This window comes from Podarcis vaucheri (genome assembly GCF_965113315.1).
Source record: "Podarcis vaucheri genome assembly, chromosome: 6".
Taxonomy (NCBI): Eukaryota; Metazoa; Chordata; class Lepidosauria; order Squamata; family Lacertidae; genus Podarcis; species Podarcis vaucheri.
Window position 1 is genome coordinate 29,245,304 of NC_138764.1, and position 21,325 is coordinate 29,266,628.

Consider the following 21,325-nt stretch of genomic DNA (forward strand, 5'->3'; position numbering starts at 1 on the left):
TTTGAGAAATGAAACGCATCATGCGTTTTATCGGCTTACATATGTAACACATTAACAATGGCTCACATCCAATGCTATCCATATGTGAACAGACTTCTGCTTACACAACAAGCCTTGGATTACAGGATATGATAGCCAGAGGAGAGGGGGAAGAGGCATGGTATTATTGCACCAAATAATGTAGCAATTCTTTTGACCATAGCCGTGCATTCATGGTGGTTTAGATTTTGACCTCACCACAGCTGAGATAGACTAAGCTTGGATCCAGTGTTCCTCTTCTGTAAATCTTCCATTGGCCTTCAGTGCAGAAGAGATTTCTCTTGTCATGGAAGGGGGGGGGAGAGATAAAACTATTTTCATTAATCCTCTCTACAGACACTCAGGCAACCTTCCACACTGTTCTGAAGGGCCTTCCAAGTTTCCAGAACAGGTTTACAGGGTAGGGGATTGCCTCTTCTTCTCCTTCCATGAGTGAAAGCTTCGGATGTCACAAGATTTGACTCCCAACTTCTGGTTCTTACATTACATTTGTCCAGGAGATGGTTTGCTTGAGGACAGCCAGGAATGTGCAGATTGCACACACACACACACACACACACACCCCAAGGAACGAAACACACAACATTTGAAAAATGTTTGCAAAAGGAAAAAGTTTATTGATAGGAAAATTGATCCCAAATATTGTCTCAAACATATTAGCTGTTTAAATATTCCAGAGACTGTGTTCAAGTAGAAAAAAATATGTGTTAGAATGTCCAGTATTGCACTTACGGCAAGTCAGACTGGCTACTCGCTTTAGCATTCCCAAACCAATTACAGTATACACAGTCGTCCATTATCTGTAGCCACCTCTTTGAATTCACTGAAACAGTGACGTCCTTCAATTGCACCGGTACATCATGCGTTGAGAAATACAACAGGCTGACTGACACCAGAGCCCCACTTTATGTGCAGGTTAGGAAATGGGGTTTCAGCACTGTTTTCCCATTCTATCTGATCTGAAAGTACTAGTTACAATTTTGGCAATAAGATCGCTATGCCCATCAGTTCTTTTATGGTATACCTCTGGGACGTGAACTATGTGAGCACTGCTTCTGTTAAACAGAAAAATGCCACAGAAAATTGATCCCAGGCCAAAATTAGAACTGTTCAGGTAATGGGGCTGTGAAAATAAATAAAATATTCCATATCCACAGTGGCATTTTCAATTCCAACCAAACGCTTGGCGTGGGCCTGTGCATTTTCACGAGGCTTGGTGGCAGCATTTAATCAGTCAAAGAGCCACAATTCTTGGAGGGTATAAAGCAATTATCAGAAGACTGAAGATCAGGTCAGGATAGGAAACAGCACTTAGAAGGGGCACACAAACACAAAATGTTGCAGGAATACAAAAAAAATAATACTTTCGGCAGCAAGAATCAATGTGACAGCAATGTAGAAAATGGAACGACGTTAGCCAAGTTTAAGAACTTGAGCTGAACTGCCATATTTGAATGAAATTGTGCTGCACTTCATCTCCCCCTCAAAAACGGAATTGCTCCTTTTATTTGCACTGGCATAACCAACTGCCAATCTCCCATTTCCTCACATCTATCCCAGTATCATTCACCTGGTCAAATGCAGTTAGCATCCATTCTTCGGTTTTTAACCCTTTGCACTATTCTAAAGCCCTAGACCATGCAATATTTCATTTATTAATCAGGACTGCCAGTATCTTAATGTAGTTGGAAGCTTTCCTTTTTAGAAGTGACCTTTATCCTGTAAAAACTTCGGGAGTAAGAACACCACCGAGGCTGTTGGCTACCATCTGTACCAACATCTGCCCTATGCAGTGGTTTAATGTTGTACAACACGTTACTCAAAAACTAGACCGATCCTATGACTGCGTAGTGTGCCGATATCCAAGCCTAAAAGTATAAAGGACACTTTTTCTTCACTTCACACAACTTAAGGGCTTGGTTGACAACAAGCTCCAACTAATATAAATCTCCTCCCCTAAACTGAAGACCTTACATTATCATTAGAGAGAAACATGGACGTTTATTGGGTAAGCACCCCTATTGCACTAGAATCTCACTTTGGCAGTTGTGTAAAAGCTGTGCATTAATTTAACCTCTGCTGCCAAAGTTAGATAAAAGCAAATTTCAAAGCCACGTGTTTGGCAAAGGATGATTTAACTCAGTATTTGTCATTTGGGTGAGAGAAGTTAGAACAAAGAGGACTACTTCCATGGGGAAAGGCCTGAAGCAAATTAACACCAACTCAAAGGTTAAGCAATTTCTAGGCTCTCGGGTTCAGCCACAACCAATGATTTAGTGTGTGCTCAACAAAAGACACAAGCAAAGTTCTGAAATATCGACATTTTGCACGGGAAAAAATGGGGGTTCTTTCTTACCTTTAATTAAAAGCCATTTTACTGAAATGGGTTCAGAGCCAATGGCACTTCACATTAATCTACAGAGGTACACCGTATCTCTGAAAGGGAAAAAATTGGAATTTGCTATATCGTGTGTAAAAAGGGTATGTGCATTTTCTACAGCGTATGCACCCACAGGGTAGGTTTCTCACAGTGCACTTCTCACATTATATGGGAATCTTCATGTGTGAAGCAGCCCTGATGTGTCTTGTGGAAAGGAATGGATATTACTGAAGAAGTGTATTGGGCCACAACTCATCTTCAGACCTTGAATTAGAGACTGTGTCTGATACTTGCATTTCTAAATGAATAGCAAGCAAAGTAAAAATAAAATTGGCAAGTAATGGAATACACAGGCCGAGTTAAGAGATACATTTTAAAAGGAGATTATTCCCATAAAAACCAGAAGTTCCATGTTACAGTCTTTTAAAATAGAAACTAATGTACCAATACAATTCCGTTTTAGGCATTTCTGATGCCTAACTTCATTAAAAGCCATAAATAAATCTCCCTCCAGCTAAAGCTAAGCCAACTGTGGGGGGGGGGGGTATCTAACCATCGGTTAGCAGCAACTTTTGTTTTTCTAAATAAACTTGTCTTGAAACACAACTGTTCAAGCAAATGGCCTTTTGAGGGGGACGGAATCAGGTGATTTTCATTCATTTGAACATATGTGCGATCATCTTTGTTGATTAGTAAAAAGGGACTTGCTTACTACCATATATTCCAATTCCAACTTCAGCTTCAACGTTGGAAATGAGAGATGCGTTTGTGAGATCTTTGTTATTCCGTCATGAAGCGCTCTGACAGTTGCCTAGCAAGCCTTTATACGTTACACTAGCATTGCAGGATAAACCCAGGAAATATATTGCCCAAGGTGAAGTTTACAAAGAACCTTCGTTAAGACAAAAAATGAAAAATGATGGCTGTGAAGCAATATTTAGCTGAACCACACAGTTCACTCAGAAGACTCTCCTTCTTAAGGTATTAAGTGCTGAAGAACCTATGGCTCATTTTCAAATCTAATGCAAAAAAAAAAAAACCCTTTCAAAATATACTATCAGATTGAACAAACCAAATTATATTCCATGATAATGTATACATAATGCATGGGCTTTATTGCATATACTAGTTGAACTGGTGGATTTCTGGCCTGAAGAGCTTGTGAATTAATTCTGAACATGGACTGTGAAGCAAAAGTTCGGATCATCTGTTGACTATCATATACAAACCTTCATTCTGCAGTTAAAGTAAATCTGCCAGTCAAAGCCTCCAGCATCAGTCAACAAAAGAGGCATTGCATCCTTTCTTTTGAGTGCTTTGTTATTTTCTAATTACCGTTAAGAATGTGAAGGTGCTATCAGCCTAGATTTACGTCCTGGTAGTCAAAGGTTTTGTAAACAAACTCTGTGTAATCATTTTATCTTTGTATTGTAAAATTGAAGAATCACCTCCTTGGAAGTTTAAAAATGTAACAGAGAGAGAGAATCTAATATCTACCATTATGCAATTACACATAAATCACACCAATCACAAGCAAGAGTCCTATTGGGTACAAGTAGTAGCCATAAAAATTATTAAAAATCACCGATGTTCAATATCTGTGCTGGCAGATACTTTGACGGAAAAGGCACTCTGAAAACCCAATATGGTTTGGTTCGTTAAGTTTGCAAAGTACAAACAGTCTTACACATTGTAGAATGTCAACCACTGTGACATTTTAAGAAAAAAATAAAAAATTATTTTCTACCCACCCTCCCTGTAGTTAACACTGGCTTTCTGGGAATAAGCAATAACTTCCAGCAGCTTCACAAAAAGCAAAACCAATGATTGCAATACCACATTATCATTAAGTTTGCTGCAGGAACAAACTTGGCCAGTAAATCCACAAAGGTTTGGAGCTCATGAAAGTCAATCCCAAGTAGTCCAGGGCCACGCAGTTTTTCGGTTTTTCTCTCTTTATCTAGCCCACAAGGCAGCAGAGTCTGTTCAGTTTTGGACAACCGTAGAGAAGACGGGAGCAGGTCTCTGTTCCAAAGGAAGTACAGTGTCTTTTAAATCATGACAGTACTAGAAAGCTTTGGTCCAACGAGACGGTCGAGATATTTGCTACATAGCGGCAAAGTCAATCTGTACATAGAGCTGCCTCACTCCAGCCTGCGAAGATGGAAGAAAAAAACACATTGGAATACAAATTCTAGGGGATTGTGTGACCCATGTCAAAACCTACCAATCATTAAATGGGAATGGATTCTCTTGTGCATTTATTACATTTTGATCCCTCCTTTCCTACAAGGAGCTCAAGGTGACAGGTATCATTCTCTTCCTCATTTATCTTCACAAAAGCCCAGGAAAGTAGTTTAGGCTGCAAGGAAGTGACTGGCCCAAGGTCTACCAGTGAGCTTCATGGCTGAATGGGGATTTGAACCCCATTTCCCCAGGTCCCAGTCCAGTGCTCTAACCACTATGCCACACTGGCTATGGTTGTGAAATTGGCTAGCAAAAGCATGTGACGCGTGGCACGTTTAGAGAAGCCCACCAGAAATTAATGCAAAATACACCCTGCACAAATTCCTCTGTTTAGGAAATTAAAACGGAATATCAAATAGCTAGCTGGGTAGCTCAGATCAAATTGTGTGAAAATCTCTCAGAAATGTAAGAAATCAAGATAGCACATTTTTTATAAAAGAGTGGAAATGGTTGATTGAATACTTACAAACAAGCTGTAAACAGATAAGAACACTGGCAGGATTACTGTAATAACCTGCAGCTTTATAAGAGTATACATTTAAAGTAGATGAATAAATGATTAAGGTAAGTTAATTTGGAATATGCAGAAAATTTAAGGAACTGCAGAAAGAGGGGGAAGGAAGTTGAGTTTTGAAATGTTCAAATGATTGTAAAAATATTGAAATGTATAAAATTGAAAATCATATTTATTTAATTTTAAGTGTGAATATCTCTCTCTCTCTCTCTCTCTCTCTCTCTCTCTCAGACACACACACACACACCCCACACTGTGCTTGTTTGGTTCTTACCCCCTTAGGCTGCCAGTGACATGCAGAGCTAAGGATCTAGCCAGCTGGCGAGTTCCTGTTCCTTCTGATATTTAAAAAAATGTAGGCTAGCCTGCTTATACATACATACATACAAACTACATAAGCAACACTAGAATTATCAGAGCAAAAAACGAACATGTATCAGCATTCACAGCAATCACATATTGAAAAGGACAAATCATAGACTGACCACTACAGAACACAAAACGTAATTACCTTGTCCTGTTATTCTTTACTCTTCCTTTCCACAAAAACAGCATTACCTCAGCTGAAAGGAACAGTGCCATTCCTACATTTACACGGCACGCATCAAACATACCTGAGTAAAAATGTTGTGAGTCTGGCTTAGAATCCACTTTGCATCAGCATCTGGAGCTACAAACAGTTTCAAAGTCCCTATGTAAACATCAGTACAAAGGGTCCAGAAATGAGGGTCGTGTAAACTGTAAACTCCTTGCAACTGCTGAACCTAAAATACATAAAGAGGCATTTAGAAATAATTTTTTTAAAAGGAAAACGAGAGAAATTTAGTGGTATACAAAAGAGCCCCTTGAATGAACAATGTATGCCTATTTCTTTTGTTTAAACTGAGATGCAGCAAATGTACTTATAGACTCATAGAATTGTAGACGACCTTGACGATCCTCTAGTCCTGCTCCCCTGGCAATGCAGGAATATGCAGTTGTCCCATAAGGGGATGGAATCTGCAACCTTGGCATCATCACCACTAACCAAATGAACCATGGTTGTCTAACTGCATTTATAGCCCACCTTTTTCTCCCAAGAAGCTCCAGGTGATGCACATGGCTCTCCCATTTTTCATTTCATAACCACAACAACCCTGGGAGGTAGGTTAGGCTGAGAGGAAGTAACAGCCCGAGTCACCCAATGAGCTTCATGGTCAGGTGGGGATTTGAACCATGGTGTGGGTTAAACCACAGAGCCTAGGGCTTGCCGATCAAAAGGTCGGCGGTTCAAATCTCCGCGACGGGGTGAGCTCCCGTTGCTCGGTCCCTGCTGCTGCCAACCTAGCAGTTCGAAAGCATGCCAGTGCAAATAGATAAATAGGTACCACTCCGGCGGGACAGTAAACGGCGTTTCCGTGCGCTGCTCTGGTTCGCCAGAAGTGGCTTAGTCATGCTGGCCACATGACCTGGAAGCTGTACGCCAGCTCCCTTGGCCAATAAAGCAAGATGAGCACTGCAATCCCAGAGTTGGCCACGACTGGACCTAATGGTCAGGGGTCCCTTTACCTCTACCTATCCCTAGAACTGTGGTCCTAGTCTGACATTCTACCCAGTACACCACATTTATTACTTTTATTTATAGCATTGGCATCAGACTGCGTGGCATCCTATAATAAGAAGGCCAAATTCAAGCCGATTCTCTTTTTTACCTTGAAGACTAATAAAGCAATCCCAAACCTAGGTTCCTCTGGGAACAGAGCCATTTCTTCAACTTCCTTCCCATAAACTGGCTTTCAATCCACGTAGGACGAATGGTCCTTTGTGCCGTTAGAAACATTACTGTTCGCCCAATTCAGTATGACCTTCATATTGAATGCACGCTTGCAATACATTGTGTTTAAAATAATATGCTTGATTTTATCAGGACTGTTTTGGCTAATACACATAATCCCTTGAATTAAACAAAGGACCTCACTGCTTACAGCTTGAAACCTGAGAACATGTGAATTAATTACACAGGCAAGCTTTCTTCTGCTGATTTAAGTGTGCAGAAGGTCATCAGATGTTCAAAGAGGCAAATAAAACAGACTATATAGGCCTATGATGCTGTCTTCCAATACCTTCTTGGAATTATTATATTTTACACAGAGTGATATCCAAGAAGTATACAGCTACAATGCAGAACATTGCATTCTCTGACCCTCTCCACCCCAGAGTATATTACAGGCTTTTTTAAACATGTGGGGAAGGTACAAAGAGCAGTTTCCATCATGAAGCACCCAGTGACTCAAGAAAAATACTAGACGCTATGCTTGTAGGATGTCAAGCATGCACCTTCACTGTTCAGCCTTAAATTATGAGCATCGAGAGCATCAAATATCAGCTAGTATTAACCCAATGCAGTACAGAAACTGTACAAAACCAGAAATTTGTTCTATCAGGTAATTAGATTTGTTTCATCATATTACGCTTTTGATCATTCAGGAAGAAGACGTGTACAGGATTTGTTGGAGGACATGTGTCCTTCAGACGTTCGGCTTCTGCGATTCTATTATCCAGGAGCATGTTTAAAATTTATGGAAATATTTCAACTTACTCTTTGATAGCATTGAGGCAGACTGCTTTCTAGGGAAGGTGGAGTTCGCTGCATCAAAATTCCAATGGACTCTCTCAGAAGTGGAACGACACTAGAAAGGTTTACAGAAGTCATCTTAAAACCGACACTTTTTTTCTTTTAACAAAGCATGCAAAACTATTCTTATGCAACACATGAGAAATAAGTACCTCCCAATCCTCAACTCCAAAAAGAGATTTTGGTGGCGGGGGGGTTAACCTGCCTTTTCAAGCAGTGCTGTAAGGGAATATGACAGGGGACAAGAGGGTTTTAAACAAAAAACGTGACAAATTGAAACCAGGGCTGTCAACCAACAGAATTCTTTTTCCAGACAAAAAAAAAGTGAATGAGAGAAAGCCAGGACTTTTGATTTGCTCTAAAGCTTTATTCTCTAAATGCACATGTCTTGCATTAGGAAACCTTTGGGGGACAGTGGTAATTTTGATGAAAATGGCTAAGCCGCTCTTAGCCCACAGAATATAATGGGGCACAAATGTATAAATCTACAATTATAACTGTTGTTGCGTATTCCAACAAGAATACTAGTAGTATTCTACTTGCAGTACAATATTCATATAGGCAGCTGGTTTAAGAATAGGTTGAATAAATTCAACAACCAAATGTATCCCTATCATGTTTTATGACTTTCTTGATATTGCATGTGGGGGCTGGAACTGGTCTGTGACTGAAATAATAAAATTCAATTCAATTAAACAACAACCCTACCCATAGCAGTTTTTAGGGCTTCCACCGCATTGTAATCCTTACTGACAGAGACCAACTAGTTGTGAGCTGCAGGAAGTGAAGCCATTTGCTGTGTGTGTGTGTGTGTGTGTGTGTGTGTGTGTGTGTCTGCAAGACAGCCATTGGAAGGATTCCCACAGATTCCCCCAAAGACTGGGCAACACACTCATCATCCTGCAACCCGAGTACGCAGTTCGGATCGAGCTCATTTCAATCTCTGGCCAAAACAGTATGACGACCCGCCACAATGACATGTTTTCATGGTCATCGTAACCATGGGAATCGGTTCAGAAGCCAAGCCACGGGCACAATGCATGCAATCAAACGGGCCCTTGTGAAAGAAACATGTCACAGGTCACACACAGTTTTATCAGGAACTGTGCAAAAGAAAAGAATGCCCCATTGTTGCCGGGGATTGGATATATAAGCCCCAGGGGGAGAGAAAGACTAGCTGCAGAGTGCTACATAAATAATGCCAGAGGCCGAGGGACGGAACGCAAGCGGTTACAGAAAGGCTTCAGCTTGCCCAGAATCAAACAGGAAGCCTGGGGCAGCCAGGGAGATCTCCCAACTTCTTCGGACAATACGGCTTCAAAGGGGGTGGATGGAGTGTTGGCAAGGCAGGAATCCAAGTAATGACATGCATTGTGCATTTAAAAGTTTGAACCTGCAGAGCTTAAAAATACACTTGCATGCAGAGATGGTTTGTCAAGAGGGAAGGAAGGCAACCAGTGCAAGCTCACGTTTCTGTGACTCTCTCGCTACTTCCCGTAAAAAGCCAGAGTTCAGGAAAATATCGTATCGTTACACTTCTAATAAATAAGCTACTATTTAGCAGACCAACATTATTTCCTTGCGGGGGGAGGGGGGAAATCAATGTCAAGTCTATCAGACAACAGCCTGTGGCTCAGGGACTTTCTAGAGAATAACTATGGGGTAAGAAATACCCCAGATACAGGATATGCAGGATCTTCCTGAAATCTATATGGAAGAAATGATGATTTAAAACACACACACACACATTGTTGATTCTGCAGAGCCAAGATCCATTACAACGGTAATTACAATAGCCATAAAAATGTAGAAGAAATGCAAGAGACATTCTTGTCCTTGCGTCTGGCTTGGGGAATGTTTTTCTTATGATCCAAGATAATAAGGGCGGGAGGGAGGCGAGGAGACCGACCATAAAACAAAATTACTAGGGACTGGTTCAGCCATAATGAAATGACTTGTCGAAAACAGCCAGCTGTGCACTTCTTGAAATGAGACAACCCAAGATTTCAGCAGAGCTCAAGCTGCAAGCATTTGGAAGCAATTAGAGGCTTCTTCCGCTAACTGCAAAAGCGACAATATCATGGAACCGGTAGAAGCAGAAAGGTCCCATGGTGAAGGTGCCGGGATAGCCAAAAAGCACAAGTTCCACTGCTTAGGATTTCTTTGGCTCCAAAGCATAAGCACCATCTCTAGGGGGCCCCGGAGGGCCCAAGGGGCACCCATAATCTGGGGCCCCAGTCGGCACCCCTGCTCCAAAATGAAGATGTTACTAGCTGACTGGGGGCATATTATGAATCTTCAGAAACCAACTACATTGTAAACGGGAACATGTGCGTGTCTGTGTTTTTACACATACTGCACAGCATACCTATGAGAAATAAAGATATCACAATTATCAGCCATTTTGAATACCCTCAAACCTTCAATGGCACAGTCCATATTTAAGTGCTACCCTGCGTTTTCTCTCTCTCCATCTTTCCAGCAAATACACCGAGATCATTACGTAAGAACCAATAACTGTATTGATGGTGAAATAATGCGTGTGGAAAGAACAAAAACTTAAGGCAGAGATGAAAAAGCCTGCAATACGCAGCTTCTTCCATATATCTATATATAGATAGATGTAGATGTAGATATAGATATAGATATAGATATAGATATATAGATATAGATATTCCTTTTTGAGCTGGAATAAAAGAGAGAGAGAGGAATACCCTCCACCCTGTCTTTGAACTTCATTTGAGTGGCTTGGAAGCTCTTGACTCAAAGTTGAATCCCAATGGCACCTTTCCCAGGCGCTTTGGGTCCTCCACAAACTGCTGCTCACTCGCCTTGTAGCAGAGGAAAATGCCAATGATCCAAACTTCCAGGCCAACAGCTCCAACTTCTTGGAGCCAGTCCCAAAGTATGTTATAGCCACACCTTAAAACAGCCAATTAATGCTATGGAGGAAAAACATTCCTACCATCACTTCCCAGGCTGAAATAAAGACCACATTGGAGTCTACTAGACATCCCTAAATCTCATCGTGGGCTCAGGAGACCCTCAGACTCAGGCTTCCCAACCCACAACACACTGCACACTGAGCTGTTTAATTTTAGTTTTAAGCCCACTTTGGAACAACTACAACACAACAGTCCTTAAAAGGAAATATTCAAAAGGAGCAATGGGAGGAGAGGAACCAGAGGAACTATTCCTTTTAGCAAGAAGGTTACGAGATTCTCAATGAAAACTGTGGAATCATCAATTCAAGTAATTTAGGAAAACTCAAAAGAGGTTTTTGCTAGATGACCTCATAAGCCTTTTTCCAAAGGTCTGTGGCGAAGTGTCGCCGCAGGAGGAGAAACTGATGTCAGTCCATCCTACTGCAAACATTCACACAGCTATTGAGTAATAAATTCCCATCAGAGGCTGTGTGGTTTGAAATTAAAATGTTTGGTATATGTATTAAAACAAACACCGGGAAGAATGTAGACAAAAAGCCAGGCGGACAAACAGCAATAGTCAAATAAAAGCCTAAGAAACATGGCTGGAAAACTGTGGCTCGCGATTCTGAATCAGAAAGCAAGCAAAGACCATAATTTGCCAGATCAGATGCAACAGAAAACTATGGTATGGTGGAAAGACGGAAGGGGAGGGGTGAGCACACAAGGGTAAAGTCCTGCATGCAAACCAAGCTAAAATCTTCATGGTGGGTGTGTGGTGGGTGTTGGGGAGAGTATAATGGGTAATATCTAATATTTACCACTGAAGATGAGACTTCCCTCTCCTCCCCGCTGAAGTCTCCACACCTTCCCAACCTATTCCAGAGTGTCCTCCAACACACCAGAGCAGATTTTGGGAAGGGGCTGCAGATGGAAGAGTGGGAAGTCCATTGTTTGGATTTTGGATTTGATATCCCGCCTTTCACTCCCCTTCAGGAGTCTCAAAGCGGCTAACATTCTCCTTTCCCTTCCTCCCTCACAACAAACACTCTGTGAGATGAGTGGGGCTGAGAGACTTCAGAGAAATGTGACTAGCCCAAGGTCACCCAGCAGCTGCATGGGGAGGAGCGGAGACTCGAACCCGGTTCCCCAGATTACGAGACTACCACTCTTAACCACTACACCACACTGGCTCTCATTGTGCAAGCTGAACCCCCTTGGATGTCGCCCACTGGGGGGGGGAGGTTAATGGAGTCTGCAGTCGATACAAATAGGAAAGAAGCACCGAGAGCTCAGCAGAAGCTTTCCCCTTTCTTTTAAGGTATGGACTATTTAAAACTGTCCTGGGTAAGATTTCTACCCAGATTTCTTATGGACTTTCCGGCTGATCAATAGGAAGGGAGTGATAGAAAGAAAACGTGAAAGAAGGAAGAGAAAGGGCAACCTGGAAGAAGGAACAAACAGGTATCAAAGTCTCAAAATTCAGTAGCATCTGAAAATCTAAGTCGGAAATACTTGACTGACCCATCTATTTTGGGGGAACGCGGGATAAGGCACAAGATTTAATTTTCTTTTGCAACTTCAGAGTAGTGCAGTGTTTCAACTACTGAGCTAGCTAGCAAGGGCTGGAAACATTTACATCTGTATCTAAACCATTTCAGAGTCCATCTACCTTGTCCAAAAATGTACCATGGAAATTACACTTGAAATACAGCCACTTTTGTAAATTAAGAATGTGCACCACCATTAAGGTACATCATTCAAAGGCTTTATTTCTTAGCCCACTTAATATGCAGCACATTCATTCTTCCAGCTCGGTATAATGCTTAGCCTTTGGTGTTTCCGCATCACCATTGTGGCTTAGACAGTGGCTTTCTTGAGAACTCTTGATTAATGTTATTCTGTGTCACACAGCGAATCCTATGTACATAGAAGATTCTAGAGCAGAGCCAACATTCTGACATCTTTGTTGTGTGCTTGGAAGCATATCTATTTTTGTTTGGAAGGAACTACATGCCTGCATAAATCACTGCGGTTCTTGGAAAAGATTAAATTGCAATCTGATAACAAGTTTGGTTGTTTTCTAGGGACAAGCTAAAGGACAAAAATAGTTTCTGTAACTTGTAAACTTTTAGGTAGGATGTTAACGAAAGACCTTTGACAGCCATCCTTAAACTCAACCATTTTCCATTAAACTTTTACAAACAATAACGTGCAGCGTTTTTCTTTAGTTTTTAAAATATTGGGGCAATGGATCAGGGACCTTGTTTGAGACAACCACAGTTTTCTTTGTAAGCATGCTTATGAAGAAACCCTCCGTTTCCCCTTCTGAATGAGCTGCATTCAGCTCTGCACATTACCCTGACTTATATTACACCAGCCAATCAACTCCAGTATGCACAAGTGGGGATGCATGTTCAAGCCCCACACTGGGCAAAAGATTCCTGTATTGCAGGGGACCCTCGCGGTCCCTTCCAACTCTACAATTCTATGATTCTGTGATTCTACAGTGAGACATTTACACTAATTTGACTTTAGTAGAGAGCAGGTGGGCGCTGTGGTCTAAACCACTGAACCTCTTGGGCTTGCCGATCGGAAGGGCGGCGGTTCGAATCCGCGTGATGGGGTGAGCTCCTGTTGCTCTGTCCCGGCTTCTGCTAACCTAGCAGTTCGAAAGCACACCAGTGCAAGTAGATAAATAGGTGCCACTGCAGCGGGAAGGTAAATGGCGTTTCCATGCGCTCTGGTTTCCGTTACAGTGTCCTATTGTGCCAGAAGCGGTTTAGTCATGCTGGCCACATGTCTGTGGACAAATGCTGGCTCACTTGGCCTGAAAAGCGAGATGAGCACCACACCCCATAGTCAAATTTCGACTGGACTTAACCATCCAGGGGTCATTTACCGTACCTTTACCTTTGCTGAACCTGTAGTAAACTAGAAATGAAGTGCTACATTGACAAAAAAGAGAGCTGCCACTGTTTAATCCCTTTTCCTTTTCTTTTTTGGAGGCAAGTGTAATACTGACCTGATCAGCTCCAATCCCCATTATCAAAATACAGTACATAAAAATGTGACTGCAGTGAAGCTGAAAGCCACTTCACATGTACTTTTCCTTCTTTTTTGCAGTAGAATGCACCCACCAACATCACCAATCTACATGCATGTTCATAGTGTTTGGTAATACTGTTACAAAACCTAACACTGGACATGCCACCAGAGCTCATTCCCCTACTCATTCTCTGCAGGATGTGCCAATATGTGCCATTACTGGCCAACAATATTCTTCTCCTATCTAGACAAGCCCTACACAGGACTCATGGATCTCTCTCTACTAAAGAAAATAAACGGACACCATTCACACATAGAAAGCAGCAACGTTCAGACACAAGTAGGAGAATATTTCCGTCCCCCATGATACTCCACTGTTGACTGGAGAGTCACCATAATCCAACCTAGACTTCAAAGGGAAGATCTGCTGTAGAACTGCTGGACTAGGACTTACTAGACTGGATAGCTTAGTTGGTTAAGGAAAGACGTGTGGATCCAGAATTGGCCTCCACAGTCACTTACGTACTCACTGTTAAGATCCTGTTCATGGAGAGCCAGTGTGGTGTAGTGGTTAAGAGCGGTAGTCACGTAATCTGGGAAACCGGGTTCGCGTCCCCGCTCCTCCACATGCAGCTGCTGGGTGACCTTGGGCCAGTCACGCTTCTCTGAAGTCTCTCAGCCCCACTCACCTCACAGAGTGTTTGTTGTGGGGGAGGAAGGGAAAGGAGAATGTGAGCCGCTTTGAGACTCCTGAAGGGGAGTGAAAGGCGGGATATCAAATCCAAACTCTTCTTCTCTTCTTACTCGGCTACGAGTGATCGAAGAAGAAGAGGCTGATAATGCCAAAGTTGCAAGTTTGATCCTGCATATTCCTGCACTGCAGCAGGTTGGACTAGATGATCCTGGGATCCCTTCCAACTCTACGATTCTAATAAACTTCTAATAGTAAATTCAATTCCACTTTATTCGGACTTAATTGGGTCTATGGACTTCTTTCCTACTAAAAGTATTACAACTAGCAGAGGGGGGGGGATACTATTTTCATAGTACAGTGTTGCCTCGCAAGACGAAATTAATCCGTTCCGCGAGTCTCTTCGTCTAGCGGTTTTTTCGTCTTGCGAAGCAACCCGATTAGCGGATTAGCGCTATTAGCGGTTTAGCGGCTATTAAAGGCTTAGCGGCTATTAAAGGCTTAGCGGATTAGAGGCTAAAAGGCTATTAAAGGCTTAGTGGCTTAGAAAAAGGGGGGGACGAAAAAAAATCTCAAGACTCGCAAGACATTTTCGTCTTGCGAAGCAAGCCCATAGGGAAATTCGTCCTGCGAAGCGCATTGAAAAATGGAAAACCCTTTCGTCTAGCGGGTTTTCCGTCTTGCGAGGCATTTGTCTTGCGGGGCACCACTGTACAGTGGTACCTCGGGTTACAAACGCTTTGGGTTACAAACACTTTGGGTTACAAACTCCGCTAACTCAGAAATAGTACCTCAGGTTGAGAACTTTGCCCCAGGAAGAGAACAAAAATGGTGCAGCGGCACTGGGAGGCCCCATTAGCTAAAGTGGTACCTCAGGTTGAGAACGGTTTCGGGTTAAGAACAGACCTCCAGAACGAATTAAGTTCATAACCCAAGGTACTGCTGTACCTGCAACTGTCCGTGTGTCACTGTCTATTATTATCTCACGGCCTTTTGGCCCAAGACTTGACATTTTTCTCTCTGGATACTTGCCGATTGGAGATACCTTTTCATGGCTATAATGAAGTGGGCTCTGGCCCATACAAAGTGTGTTCTAGGCCCCTGTAATTTGAGAATTGTTTTCATTTTATAACAGTAATTAATATCGGAGTGGGACATGCCATTAGCCTTAGAATACCGAAGACATTGTTTAAAGAACCGCACAGAAACTGACATCCTTCCGCATACATACAACCATAATACAGATATTGCCCGCTTGTTGCGCAAAAAGGCCACGTTGCCTCATTTCCATGTTGCATGACACAAATCTGGCCTGGAGCCAAGGCAATGACACTGCACTATCATAAAACCGGAACTTAGGATTGATAGCTGGTGCTGGTATCTTTTCAAAGAGCCACAGAAACGTGATTCACAAGTCAACAGAAATAAGTCTGAATTTGCTGCCATCAGCTTTAGACCCCACAAGTTTCAAAATGTAAAGAGCTGGGGAGGACTATAAACCAATGAAAGCCAACGCTGTCAACGGGATTCAGATTTAACGCCAAGAACTTAAGGTGAACATTGGGCCTGGGTTATTTTGCAGCGGTGCCTCTGATTCAGAAATTGCTTCCAGGAGGCAGAAGTGGTGTTGCCCTGCAGCCAAATTTCACGCTTCTAATCCACTTCCTATCCTTACACCCTTTCCCCAGCAGCTGGCTGCTTGCACTCTCTTGCGCTACCAAGAAATCATCTGTGCAGCACGCTCATCTCCTAGAAATTCTCACTTCCAGATCAGAGAGAAACAAAATATTACACAAACTTGATTTAGATGCTAAGGGTATATAAGCTTGAGCTACAACTCTGCTTTTCTTCGTTACCCTTGTGGAGTATTAAGGATTTTTCCTAACTAAATACAAGTAGAGGTAAGAAGGCAAAAGAAGCCACGTAGAGAAAATACACATTTTGTGCATCTCAGGTTATCAGTTTCCATCTTTCAGCAAACATGTAGTTTTCACACTGAAAACTATGTATTTCATGTGCAAACGATTCCCTTTCCCACTTAGAAATGCCTACAGACAACAGTTTTTCTATGGTACGGCAATGAATAAAAAATTAAAAACAAGTTCTTGAGCCTGATCTTCAAAAGCTAAATACAGTGGTGCCCCGCAAGACGAATGCCTCGCAAGACGGAAAACCCCTTGGACGAAAGGGTTTTCCGTTTTTGAGCTGCTTCGCAAGACGATTTTCCCTATGGGCTTGCTTTGCAAGACGAAAACGTCTTGCGAGTGTTCCGATTTTTTTTCGCTTTCCCCCCTTTTTCTAAGCCGCTAAGCCGCTAATAGCCTTTTAGCCGCTAATCCGCTAAGCCTTTAATAGCCGCTAAGCCTTTAATAGCCGCTAAACCGCTAATAGCGCTAATCTGCTAATAGGGTTGCTTCGCAAGACGACAAAACTGCTAGACGAAGAGAATCACGGAACGGATTAATTTCGTCTTGCGAGGCACCACTGTAATCAGTATAGTCTTCATTTGACAGAATGGAAGACAATTTTGTTCATAACCTCAAAAGTCCATGCTCGGTTTAAATTTGAAAGAAAGGGTACTAGCTCAAGTATTCTACTATCCAATAGCCCCACCTTTTTTGAAATCTCTTCAAGAACACACCATAGTGCTGTGGTCTTCCAAAGGTGGAAGATGGCATGGTAGAAGATTCCATGCCTCCCCAACAGGAACACTGACAAAATTTGTGGGAGAAAGCAAAACCTTTCAAAAAGGCTTAAAGTGAATTTAACACGCGAAGCCTTCATCGCTGACTCAGCCCACAAATGCAGATATAAGACGGGTAAATCAGGGAAACCACACATCTAAGACAATCGCCCCAATATATATATTTTTAAAGAAAATTGCTTGCTCCCGCTCTCGCATCATGTAGGAGCTTAGTTTTAGTGGGAGCACCCAGCAATCTATACACCACAAAAGTGAAATACAAATTGTTTGACTCAGGCCTACCCATATTGGGCTCTATACACAAGGGCCAAAGTTCTCGTCTAAAGAAGTCGTTGAAAGCTATTACCATCTTAAGACAGGAACATTGCAGACAACAGCTTAGACCCGGGACTGCCAACCTGTTTTGGTTCATGGGCAGGTCTGTGAACCGGAGAAGCTGCCGCGATCATCAAGCACAAATTGCAACCTATTCCATTGGGTCCAACAGAATGCTTCTTTCATTCCTAATTCCAGCACGGGGAGAAAACCCCATGGTTGCTTTGGAAACCCTCTTGCGGGCATATCTGTGCCCGTGGGCATCACACTGGCAACTGTTGGTTTAGACTCCTATCCTCACTCCGAAAGCTTTAAAAAAAATTGCTCCTAACGTGCAACTTAATGAAGAGTTCTGCGTGACTGAAAAGTCTGAATGCCTTGTCAGCTTCTATTTAGAACCGTTTCTGAAAGCTATGTTACACAGCGGAACACTTTCCTGATTCAGAAATCCATTGCTGCGTGGGGTACTTTTTCAATAAGCTTGAGACATTCCACCACCAAAGGCAGCAAGAAGCCTCAGAAGACAACGACAGATATTGAGCGGCTTTTTATGAGAAGTTTGGCAGCTGAGTTTGGGTGAAGACTACACTGCGTGCCAGCCGGCAGGACTCCACTGAATTTGAGGCCATTCTTATCCATTTAGTAGTACAGTACATTGCTTATATAAACAACACACAATGGAAAAATGCTTCACAATGTGGGTCAGAAAGGCCATTTTGCAAGCCTAAAATACGCAGAAATTACATGTCCAAGCAAGACTGGCTGCCGACAGGAGAAAGTTTTAGGTGTGAAAATAAATGGCTAAACGATGGGAGAACGGGGGAGAGGAACAAGTAAGCAAGAAAGTAAACGGATGCTGCAATTATAGCAATTGACAATCAAGGCTGCAATATTTGCTTTAATTCCAAACCCTAGAAAATGACCACCCATCCCAGCACTTACCTTACTCCTATAAGCATAGCTATCAGCATCGAACAGATAGGATCAGCTATCATTAAACCGTAGTTCTGCATCAGTAACGCAGATATGATTACACCAACACTTCCAAGTGTGTCGGCAACAATATGTAAAAAGACACCTACAAACAAACATACGTTAAGATCAGAAAGCATATTAATGTATTTTTTTCAACGTAAATTTCAGTAGGCCTTCAAATAAGTGGCACAGCCAACAATGGATAGCAGACAAACAGTTCCTGTGTAAATATTTACTATGATACTCATAAAAATACAGGACATGCCTATTATCACATTACATTTGCAGGAGAAATCTGTTACAGCAAATCTCAATTCCATTCTGCAAAGGTGGTGTCAAAAACTGTGAGCCACAAGTGGAATCCATACTGGGGCTTTTCCCAGTTTCTAGAAGATGCAGCGCAGGCTATTTTCACATCACTCAGACAACACAAACAATCCAAGAAGTGGTACCCATGCCAAACATACTATGGAAACAGCTCCTTCATATGATCAGGAACATTTTTACAAAAGGAGTTGCCATTTATTTACATTATTTGTGGGTCACCCTCTAACAAAAGTCACCTGGGTGACTCACACGATGAAAAAAAACCCCTATAATAAAATAGGTTCTTTCCTAAAACAAAAACAAAAAACTGTAATAAAATAATACATAACACTAAAATAAATTTTCACTACTTGTCTATATACCAGTTTCCCAAATGGTTACATGTCCCCTTATAGTACGCAAAGCATAAGGGAAATCGTTGTCACAAGATCAAACTTGAACTTTTTGCGGAGCAATAATTTTTCTCCAAATTAATAAAACACCAAGCACAATTAAAAACCCACCGCTGATTTTTATTAGCTGAAATGTTTTAATACATTTTATGAGCTGAACTCGAAGAAAGCTTTGCCAGAAGGAAGTTCTGCAAAAAACCCCAACCATTTATGATCCCTTCTGCATTTCAACTGCTGAAAATTATTTTTGTGTGCCAGCAACATTTTTTTTTTCCAAATACACTACTTAAGTTCGTATATAAATATAGGCAAGTTACACAAATCTGAACAAATGTCAAGCCACTCCATTTCAATGATATGTAGAACCTGTCCCAAAACGAAGCCTAGGGATCCCTCTGCTGGTAGCCGAGGGCATAATCTCCCATGAAGGATGGAGCAGTTCTAACAGGACTTGAAAAACTTATCTGAATTGCATTCTTACTTCATTTTTAAAAAGCAGCTGCTATCTTTAACCGCTTCTGTCTGTCTGTCTGATTTTGGGGACACATGGATGGTGCTGGAGGGAGGAGAGGGAATCAACAAAGCTTTCATTTCTCCACATTCTGCTAACAGCTCCCTACACCAGATCAAAGCACATTCCATCAGTGCAAAGTGATGCAACTCACAACAACTGCTCCTTCCTGTTTCCTTCTGAACACAATAGGACATAGGCTAAGTGAATTCTCGTGTATGATGTAGAAAAATAGGGGTGGTTGGCTTTTGCTGCCCAACTCCCCAAGGGGCTGAGTCCCCTAAGTCCAGGATCGGTCAGAAAAGAAATGTGTTTCCTCATTGTTAGTGAATTTCAACATAAAACTTTTATAAATATAGTTTTGTTTCTTCCAGATTCGCACTATGCTATTATTGCTTCATTTCCACCGACTCTGTTTTAGCACACTCTGTTGATAACTTACCTTCTAAAATCTGTTTGCTGGATCCAGCAGCCAATTCAATGGGATGATTATCTGTAAAACAGCAGGAAGATAAAATGCATTTATCCTCTCAATGTTATGTGAGTTTCTGTTCAGCACTGAAGTTCTCTTTCTGGGATCGTATTATTTGCCGCAACTGCTTATACAGCATCACCTTCTTAATCAAATGGAATTGGAAATCCTTTTTTTTAATTAAAATAAAAACTGAACCTAGAATGTTTTTTTAAGTGAAAGTATAGAGGAAGAAGGGAACTCAAGGAATTCTCCAAAATCCAAACTTTCCAAGCGATTTCATGTTGGGTTCTGTTTTGAGGTGACAGGAGAAGAGAAAGATGGAAGAAGCAAATTAACAACGCAGGCACAAGCCATAGAAAGCTCTGTTGCCTGCCAACTTGGGACATAACGTCACGATTTCCAAACAATGGGTCGTATCTAAGTGCAGATTACTATTAGGCTGAGAATCCAGAAGCAAGTCAAACACGGCCAGAACGTGTAAAGTTTAAGGCCTTAAAAACAAACACTTAGAAATCAGACAGGAATTATCTCATATTACAGGAGTCCAAATTATTCTGCACCTAAGCCACTGACGTTTTAATTACCTGTTCAAAAAAAATAAAAATGGGAGGCTGAATACTAGACAATAATTACTCAACATCTACACAGAATGATTTTTTTAAAAAAGTATCCTTTTCAACAACCTTCCTTCACTGTCAAAAATGCAATCAACAATTCTGTTATTAGCCTACGCTTCCCTCAAGCTCAAGTCAACATACACGGCTGTGTTGCTGTCCCCACTCCAACACATTTTATCCTCACCGCCATCCTATGAAGAAGGTGAGGGTGAGAGAGGTCTACTGGCCCATGATCACCCCCTGAAAGTTGGCAAGAAAGTGACTCTGAGACATTGTCCTCCTTAACCTTCAATGCAGTTAAAGAAAATGTTGCCATGAGCCTTAAAATAGAACTGATGCCAGTCCCCACTTAATCTGGATTTGAATCAGTGTTTGTTTGTTCTTTTCAAATGATAGCAAGCAGCTTCAGATACAGATTTGCAAGGATCCATTTGAATAAAAGAAGATTTCTTCTGCGTGTAAGTATACACTTGTGTATTACTATTATTACTATAGTAATGACTAAATTACTATTATTTATTAATTTGTTAGTCACTTTACTTTGCCCAGAGC

At 41.7% G+C, this 21,325-nt stretch overlaps 1 protein-coding gene across 1 annotated transcript in view; it reads right to left on the reverse strand.

Moving 5' to 3' along the window:
* Nucleotides 1–635: 635 nt before the first annotated feature.
* The window catches only part of SLC30A7 (solute carrier family 30 member 7), a 34,093-nt gene continuing 13,403 nt past the window's right edge, over nucleotides 636–21,325 (reverse strand). The window contains exons 7-11 of the mRNA XM_082227967.1: nucleotides 20,124–20,174; nucleotides 18,419–18,554; nucleotides 7,759–7,849; nucleotides 5,795–5,944; nucleotides 636–4,573 (exon numbers count right to left, since the gene is read on the reverse strand). Coding sequence (XP_082084093.1) covers nucleotides 4,526–4,573; nucleotides 5,795–5,944; nucleotides 7,759–7,849; nucleotides 18,419–18,554; nucleotides 20,124–20,174 — 476 coding nt within the window. The 3' untranslated portion in view covers nucleotides 636–4,525. The remainder of the gene's footprint in view (nucleotides 4,574–5,794; nucleotides 5,945–7,758; nucleotides 7,850–18,418; nucleotides 18,555–20,123; nucleotides 20,175–21,325) is intronic.